This window comes from Mus pahari, chromosome 8 (genome assembly GCF_900095145.1).
Source record: "Mus pahari chromosome 8, PAHARI_EIJ_v1.1, whole genome shotgun sequence".
Classification (NCBI taxonomy): Eukaryota; Metazoa; Chordata; class Mammalia; order Rodentia; family Muridae; genus Mus; species Mus pahari.
Window position 1 is genome coordinate 17,687,626 of NC_034597.1, and position 9,557 is coordinate 17,697,182.

At 37.5% G+C, this 9,557-nt stretch overlaps 1 protein-coding gene across 15 annotated transcripts in view; it reads right to left on the bottom strand.

The window, feature by feature from the left end:
* Slmap (sarcolemma associated protein) overlaps positions 1-9,557 on the bottom strand; it is a 122,993-nt gene that overhangs the window by 50,875 nt on the left and 62,561 nt on the right. For all 15 annotated transcript variants that reach the window (XM_029541291.1, XM_029541293.1, XM_021203108.1 and 12 more), the window contains exons 3-6: positions 8,876-8,948; positions 5,131-5,167; positions 3,224-3,286; positions 210-305 (exon numbers count right to left, since the gene is read on the bottom strand). In XM_029541291.1, coding sequence (XP_029397151.1) covers positions 210-305; positions 3,224-3,286; positions 5,131-5,167; positions 8,876-8,948 — 269 coding nt within the window. The remainder of the gene's footprint in view (positions 1-209; positions 306-3,223; positions 3,287-5,130; positions 5,168-8,875; positions 8,949-9,557) is intronic.

Below are 9,557 nucleotides of genomic sequence, written 5' to 3' on the forward strand. Positions count from 1 at the left end.
TGTATCTATATCCTTTCATGGGTATTTTGTTCCTTATTCTAAGGAGGAATGAAGTATCCACACGATGATCATCCTTCTTGGTTTTCTTAGTTTTAATTCATTCAACACATACAAAAACAAAACAAAACAAAAAACCCAAAACAAAAAACAAAACCACCCTCTTAAACAGTTTAAAAGCTTCTTAAACATTAATTAAGAAAATGGAATACCTGCCAACTAGTATCTGAAGCCTCTTGGGTGATGGCTAGTAGCCGCTGAAGTGTGGCTAACTTCTGTTCCAACATCTGTTCCCGATGTAAGGCCTCCTAACATAAATCACAAAAGACATTCTAGTGAACTGGGCAGCATGACATCTCTGAAGAACCACACTCAGGCTGGTCTGAATGCATTCTCATAGGGCACCCTGGATGCGGCTCGGTATTTTAGCCCATCTTCTGGACTGCACATTCAGATGTGATTGGTCGTTTGGATGTTAACTTTTCCCTGCATGGAAAACTACTTACTTGTTTGTTTTCTTTAATGCAAATGAGAAAAATTAACAAATGTTTCTGTTTCTGCCCGTATTTAATAAATGTGTTTGAGAAATATGTATATATCTCAGAACAAATATATTTCAAACTAAGGCAAAATAATCTGGTCAACATCAGAAATACAACAGCTCTCCAGCATGGCATTGAAACTAGCAATAGCTTTCAGCTTCCCTTTTTAAAATATTATTTAAATATACATGTATTTAAAAGAGAACTGCTCATGGCTTATGGCATTTTCCAGTGCTCTGACTCTCTTCCAGATTACCTCACAGAGCAGTAGTTAATATTCAGAAAGTGAGAGCCCGTTAAATATTAGCTTGATGTAATAAGGGGTCAAAGGAATCCATGACTATGGTGGAGGACACGGAGGAACAAGCGTGCTCAGTGGTTCACAGCTGAGTAGCAGTATCCCCTCGCAGGCTGTGAAGGTAAAGAGCTCACATCACTCAGTGTGACTCTGGCATACCTTCATCCTCTGTGGTTCCTGCCAGTACCCAAAGGACACTCATAACAGTCTATCTTGGAGCCACCTTTGCTTTAAATAGAGCACTTAAGTTTAAACCATTAATTTATTGTTCTCCACATCCTTGATAAACAATGACTAGGGAAAATCTGGCCTAATATATACTTAAACATACTTTGTTTTAATGTAGACTGAGCAATCTAATAAAAACACCATGGGAGAATCCACATTAAAACCTCTATTTACCATATTTTATTTTAAGTTCTTGAAACATTCCTAATATTCAGGAAGTAGCAGATACAAAACGTTTTACTTAAGAACAAAGTTGCCAGCCAACCACAGTTTTAGAATCTACCTCCACTAGATGGTGTCATTACATCCTTTTAAAAATTCCGTTCCATTAGTCGTTAATTCTGAACCAAATTCAACAAGTAAATGGTCTTTTAGATCTAAGTATAAAAGGCATCTATTTCAGCTTCTTTTGAAAGGGTTCACAATTTACATTAAAAAGTCCCATCGATTCAGTAAGGATTATACAAGAAAAAGAGGAAGTGGGACAATTCCTCTCAAAGAGTTACCAAAGGTAAGTGGACATTCAAAGAACCAACAGCAAAGGTGGGAAAGGATGACAAGTTAAGCATGAGGGTCTCGTCAGGACAAAAGCACCCACAGCACGCAGAATGTGGCCCATCATCTAATCTATGTATTTCCTGTGTGAAAAATGAAGTGTAAGCACATCTCAACATTTTCTCCTACCTCTCAAGAAAAACCCACAAAAACTAACACATCTTCCTATTTAATAAGAAGTGATCACTGACCTTCCTAGCATGTGTTTTATGCTGTGGGCACTATCGTAAGTGCTTTACTAATACTGAGTCATATATCCTTTATAATGTGGAGAGGTGTGCTACTGCTTATCAGTTGCCTACACGAGGAGAATCAAGTCCAAAGTCCAAAGGCTGCTTTTGTGTGTTTGCTGGGTTTTTTGTTTGTTTGTTTTTTTTTTTTTTTTTTGGCTTTTTTCGAGACAGGGTTTCTCTGTGTAGNCCTGGCTGTCCTGGAACTCACTNNGTAGACCAGGCTGGCCTCGAACTCAGAAATCTGCCTGCCTCTGCCTCCCAAGTGCTGGGATTAAAGGCCTGCGCTACCAGGCCCAGCTTGTTTTTCTTTTTTTTTTTAAAAAACTCTTAGAAGATCAGATGTTAAAGCCAGGGATCTAATCTATCGAGACTTGAGCCTTTGCCTTAACTACTTAACCGATGAGCAAATGGGTGGCTCTCCATGGTGCTTGATGGAAAATACAATCTGATTACTATGGTAGTTATTTCTGTATTTTTACACAGATGCACATGTCCTCAACTGCCCAACTAGCAAAAGGACAGAGGGTCACTGATGTTGACTCCATGGTTTTAAAGAGAAGACAATTAAAGCCAACACAAATAAAACTATTCACTGAAGGTCATAGCACTGAGCAGAAAAACAAAGATCAGGACCTAACCCCAACCCTAAACTTCCATAACAAGTTTTCTTTAAATCATCCACACTGTAAAACTACCACCCAAAGCCTGCGCAAATAAATTAAACAAAGCAAAAAGCAAAAACACTTCTCTGCTTTTAGAGTTGCATTTGTCTCTTTTTTAAAAAGAATTAAGTGTTCCAGGGGCCCTTCCAAGTGGCTGCTCTGTGCTCTGGATCCTGGAACACAGTTCAAATGGGGTTCTGGGGTCTAGGGTAAATCACCTTGCATGTGTGATGGATGCTGTGTGAATTCTTAAATTTCCTTGTCCCTCAGTTACTACACATGGAAAAACAAGCATCTGACATCTACATTCTTTACACAACAGTCAGGGCTGTTACACAGACCAAATGAACCAACACGGGTGAAGTGCTACAGTGGAGGAGGGCATATAATACAGACTATACAATTATGTGCTCCTACCTCACAGCCAAAACCTGGACAAGTTTACTTTTACTCAAAAATCACTTCTGAATCCCCTTGTACTGGAAGAAAAAAAAATGTCCTCTCGCACATAAGCTTATCTTCTCTAGACTTAGCAATCTTGACTCCTTTTTCTTCACAAGATCTATTTTTAAACCTTCATTCTTCCTTAAGAAGTTATTTCCTCTGCACACGTTTCCAGCCAATATTTTTTTATTCTATATTTATAAACTGGCAAAATAAAATCTAAGTTACTCTTAAAGGCTAAGAATTTTCAAGATTTACTTTTACCTGTAGATACTGAGAAAGTTGGAATAATTCCTGAGAGTACATACTTGGAGTGTTAGCAGCAACCTAGAAATAAAACACAATATCACCAACCAAAGAAAACAGTATATTAAAAGGGCATTAAGAGCCAACAAGATGGCTCAGTAGGTAAAGTTGCCTGCTCTCAAGCCTGATAACTTCAGTTTGATCCCTGTGCTAGATAGTTTTATGTCAACTTGAACAGGTTAAGCCATCTGAGAGGAAGGAACCTCAATTAAGAAAATGACTCTATACGATCAGGCTATGCAGGAAAGCCTGTAGGGCGTATTCTTAGTGATTGATGGGGAAGGACTCAGTCAATTGTGGTTGGTGTCATCCCTGGGCTAGTGGTCCCGGGTTGTGTAAGAAAGCAAGCCAAGCAAGCCATGGGTAGCATGCCAGTAAGCAGCATCCCTCTGTGTCCGCTCCTAGGCTAGGTTCCCACCTTGTCTGAGCTCCTGTCCTGACTTCCTTTCATGATAAACAGTGATATGGAAATATAAGCCAATTAAACCCTTCCCTCCCCAAGTTGCTTTGGTCATGATGTTTATCACAGCATTAGTAACACTAACTAGGACAGTCCCCAATCTCCACATGGTAAAAGGAGAGAATCAACTCCTGCAAGTTGTCCTCGTCGCCACTTCACAGGGAGCATGCACAAAAAATAAAATGCACTTGAAGAATTAAAAACTAATTCCATAAAACATCCATTTTCCTAAATATGCAGATAACAGATTTTTAATTGACCTAGTCTCTTAATTCTCAATTATTGTGTAAATTAATTCTCAAATATTTCTGCTCTATGTCCAGAATGCACAATGATATTACACTGCTCACATCTGTTTTATAGCAAGACAATGAAGCAAGAGCTGCTTGTGAAACTCTATAAGTTAAATCACAAACTTATAGCACAAAAGTATTGAGTCTTTTCATAACCCAGAAATAACTCCTAATCAATAGTTATATGTTCTTTTTTTAAAATTCATTCCTAATTACTTCATTAATATGTCACAATTCACTTTGAAATAAAAATCTTCAAAATATTACTTGGAAGCACATGTCAAATTGAAGGAAAATATGAAATCTCTCTTCACTCACTAAAAAACAGAAATTTAAACAAAAAAAAAGATTTTACTATTTTGTCCAATAACAAAAGACAATGAAAAAGTTTCATTATTATATGTAAATTTTAACAAGACAAAATAATAATGTTCAAAAGCTACAAATCAGCCCAAGTGCTTTAGAACCCAGATCTCCCAGGAGGAGGCCATTGGGTACAGAACTGCTTCACTAAAACAGAAAACGAAGGGCAATGCCACATGTAAATGTGATGTCAAATAGAAAAAAGCTGGATGGTTTTGCTCTTTGATCATATTGTCATGATACCTATAGTTTCAATGCACAATTACTCACAAACAAAAAAATATACTGTAGCAATCAATTACTGCAATTTCTAATCGGGTAGTGTCAAAACTGGTATCAATGGCACTAAAAGAATATTTCCTGTAGTTCGTATTTCAGAGCTCCTTTGCTGTATGGGTAAATAGTGAGTGCACCTCTTGGATAGAAAGCTTGGGGCTCCTAGACAGGCCTGTGCTTCAGTAGAAGGTTAATAGTTAGCCCGCCTTCCTCTGGCACACAACCAAGTACATTTCCTCTACTCAGTCAGTAGTACTGGGTCCTCTACTCGGTCAGTAGTACTGGGCTACAAAAGCTGTGTCCAAAGAAACATCCATTCCAAATTCTCAGACAGTGAAAGTTATATTAACTATGTACCCATATTCACTTCATTACAAAATTAGAAGTAACTTTTTTAGGTAAGACATATTAATTATATAAACATGTCAATGAAATCATCCCCAGCACTTAGAAACCAACCGTTCACAACTTACTTTGTCTACAGGACTCGGTAATGGAGCATGGATGACACTGCAAAGTAAAGTTTAGAATTTTTATCTCATTTCCTGAAAACAGAGGAAATGGCACCAGAGCACCAGAGTATCTTGTCACAAAATTCATGCATTTGCTCTCATGTAATTAGAAGACTGGTAATTAGCTTAAGACATTTTTAAAAAACCAACTAATATATCTATAATCTGCTTTTTACTCATAATTCTTCTTAAAATAAATTTCAGTTCTAGAATGTATGCAGCATCTTTTGAGAACCCACTATTTACTGAGAGCTGTGGTGACTCCCTTTTTTTAAGCATTTTAATACATTGAAGTATCTTTTAAAACATGTATTTTTAATTTGTAACTTATAAATTTTAAAAATTAAATATGTAAAGTTTGGAGAACAAGGTTATAATTTTCAAAGTCCTCTAGTGAAGAACAACTTAAGTTGTAAGACAGTGACAAGTTCTTCACCTAGCCACCGTGGACCAAACCAAAGCTGACATGTGTGGATGAAACTAAACTCAGTGGAGGAAACACAACAACAGCGTCATCAACTGACACTGATCCCTGTTGGGGCCTGACACAGAAAAGCAGCAGCAATTAAGCATAAGGGCTCAGAAAGCCTTTCAACTAGACCACACTGGCTCTGCTCACGAGCTAAGTAATCAAGACAGGCTCATATTTTGTACCCAAGAAGTGGCCTCCACAGTTAAATGTGCTGATGAAAACAAGTGGCTTTAACAATGCAAAAGTAACCAACCAAATGCCACCTTCTATTCTCATGACAAAGGGGCAACTAAGAAAGCCAGGGCCCCCATTTTACAAAGTCCTGTAAGATGCTATGTGTGTCCTGAAGGCAGGTAGAGGGATGTCATTTGCACCTCCTATACTCCACATCTCAGAAAACAAGGTAGTGACAACCAGCTTGAAGGCTGACTGGTAAAGCATGTGTGAATGCTAGAAGCTGACCCCGTGTGGCATATACGGTGGAAGGCTAAGCACCAGGACCCACTTTCTGCACAGCAGGATCTCTTCCCGAGACTTCACTAAATATGCATAAATCTTTTACCGTATTTATTTGATAACATGTCTGTATCTTAGGAATTATAATCAATTCACCCCTGCATCTGCAGAGCCTATCACAAGGCCCTAAGCAACTTACTGCCTAGTGAAGGTTTTTAAAAGTTGTAACTACAGGTATTCTTCTTCAGTCTATAAAACTCAAATAGACGTCTTAAACATGAGTTAATTTTTCTTGACTGCACAGGCAATATATGTTAGCTATGGAATATGTGGGAAGTATAAAAAGCTAAACTAGAGTTATGCAATCCTAGCACCCAGAGATAATCATTTTTTGTATATATCCCTTTTTTTCTGTTGATATTTATATATACAGAGATGTCAAAAACCCTAAATGAAACAAATAGATCTTTTAAAACCTGGTTTTCTTAGTGACATAAGAAGTAATTCTCTTTCCTCATAAAACCTGGTTAACTAGAAACAAACAAACAAACAAACAAAAAACCCAAAAGGCTAGAAAAAAGTCAGATAACATATATTTGTTTTTTACAGAAGCTATATGGGATATGTGTGTGCTATTTGAATTGTTGAAAAACTTCTTGTGCGCCGGGCCTGGTGGCGCAGGCCTTTAATCCCAGCACTCGGGAGGCAGAGGCAGGCGGATTTCTGAGTTCAAGGCCAGCCTGGTCTACAGAGTGAGTTCCAGGACAGCCAGGGCTATACAGAGAAACCCTGTCTCGAAAAACCAAAAAAAAAAAAAAAAGAAAAAGAAAAAAAAAGAAAAACTTCTTGTATATACAAAGAGTATAACAAGGAAATGTTAGAAAGCAAATTATTATTTAGTGTTAGGTTTGTGAAGCTATAAGCAATTTCTATTTCTTGTTGTAGAAAATTATAAAATATAACCAAAACTAAGAAACAGTCAGAACTACCTACTGAAGATCTTAAACACACTATACACTGTTTACATAGAAGCCTTGGCATGTATTCAACTATTAATATTAATAGCCCTATAAACAGGGGCTAGGGAGACTCTTTAGTAGCTAAAGCCCCCACTGCTCAAGCATCCCCAGATGTAAAGGTCAGGTGCTATAGCATGCCTAGAACCTTGGTACTTGGAAGGTGAAGACAGGTAGATCTGTGAGGCTCACTGGCCCTATTCCAATGAGATCCTGTCTCAAAACACAAGGCACACAGCTCCTAAAGATCAAAACCTGAGGTTGCCCTAGCCCTCCATATGCAGGTAATACACATGCATATAAACATACACACATATAGTCACTAAATGAGAAACAGTTACAAATTCTAACTATTGAAGGACATTGACAAAGCCATGCCTTAAAGAAGCTGAAAGGAAAACAGCAACAGCAAGGTTGTCCTCTGACTGCCACAAGTCATGGCACCCAGGGGTGCACACACGGGCATGGGCACACGCCCGCACGGGCACACGCGCGCGCGCACACACACACACACACACACACGAACATGCACACAGCAGCAGCAAGGTTGTCCTCTGACTGACACAAGCCATGGCACCCAGGGGTGCACACATGGACACGCACACGCACATACAAAGATAAGCCCAACATACTTTAGTAGATGGAACCTAACAACACAAAAGACATACATGACTGCTCAAAGCTTTTAGCTCTATCAAAAATAATCTCATATCAACTACATTTCATATCAATTACAAACACCAGTCTTTAAAAAGCTGCGTATCATTGGTGAATTGATTAATTATTCTATGACTGAAAGTTTACTCCTTGACCCATAAATTAGGCTTTGCTATGTTAAGTTCTTGAACTTTACTGCAACTTAAGAAACTGTAACTATATTTTAATAAACTATAATTAAAATAAATTTTACAATCTCTGCCATGCATCATTTGGCCATAAAATTACAGAAAGAAAAAACTATAGTAGGTCCTAAGCTGGCAGACAGGAGAGACTCTCACAGCCACAGGAAGGAAGGGAACGGACTGTGCTGTACCTCTCCTGCTCAGCTTTCCCTTAAACTCTAGACATTTTGGCACAAAGTCATGCAAACCACTAGTAAAATATAAACTGTAATGACAGGAAGCTCTTCTGAAGGAGGGAAACAAGCATCTAGCATAGTAAAGGTCTTTCTAAAATTAAAAGAAAGAAGCATTAATATTTAAATACTTCCGAGCCCTTTCCATACCTCACCGTGATAATCTGTAGAAAGCACAGGATATACTTATATTTACATTTTAAACTCTAGATTTCAAGGTAGGACTTGATATTGCTTCATATAAAACATAAAATATAACTTTGGGAAGGTTATTTTTTAACTCCCATTAAAAAATTACTAACTATATTGACATTTTCAAGTTCTAGAACATAATAACACCTACATTAACACCACAGGCAATCACAGTGTAAAATGTTCTATATTAAATGTATATCAAAAGGAACACAGTAACTAACATATCCTAAATATTGCAAAAAGCAACTAATTATCCATTCAAATATACACTGTAAAATTGAACTTGAAAACAAAACAAACTTTATCTCTGATACATTATTATTTACTAGATTTTCAAATAATATAAAAAAGTAATTAAAACTGAAGCATGTCAAAAGGTACTATATTTATTTTTTAATAAAGGAATCTTGTAGTACTAACAGTATGTTATCACTCTGAATATTACCAACCAAGATAATTACCCAAAGCTTCACAGCACTAAATTATACTCACTCTGAACGAAGTCGGGCTTCCATGCCATCTGGTAGGAAAAGTTTGATTGTGGAAACAATACACCCATGGGTAACTGGTTAAAACAAACAGAATAATTGTTTAAAAATATGAAGCTTGGTGGGTCTTATATCTAAATTTGTATTTCATTCATAAAAGTAATAATTCCTAAAAATGTAAATACATCTAGTGGTTTAGTAATAGTATGTACTACCTTATAAAAACTTTCAATTCCTTAACAGACAATGAAAAGTCAACTGCCCAATGTACAGAAATAGTAAGAGGAGAGAAAATGTCACATTTGTCCTACTTTGCTGATATCACACCTAGTCTACTGCCTTTTAAAAGCTAGTCCTTATTCTTTCTTTTTTTTTTATCTGTGGTTTCCAATATTATTTTTAATTAATTTATTTATTATTATTATTTTCTTTATTTACATTTCAAATGCTATCCCGAAAGTTCCCTATACCCGCCCCCTGCCCCTGCTCCCCTATCCACCCACTCCCACTACTTGGTCCTGGCCTTCCCCTGTGCTGGGTCATATAAAGTTTGCAAGTCCAAGGGGCTTCTCTTCCCAATGATGGCTGATTAGGCCATCTCCTGCTACATATGCAGCTAGAGAATCGAGCTCAGGGGGTACTGGTTAGTTCATATAGTTGTTGCACCTACAGGGTTGCAGCCCCCT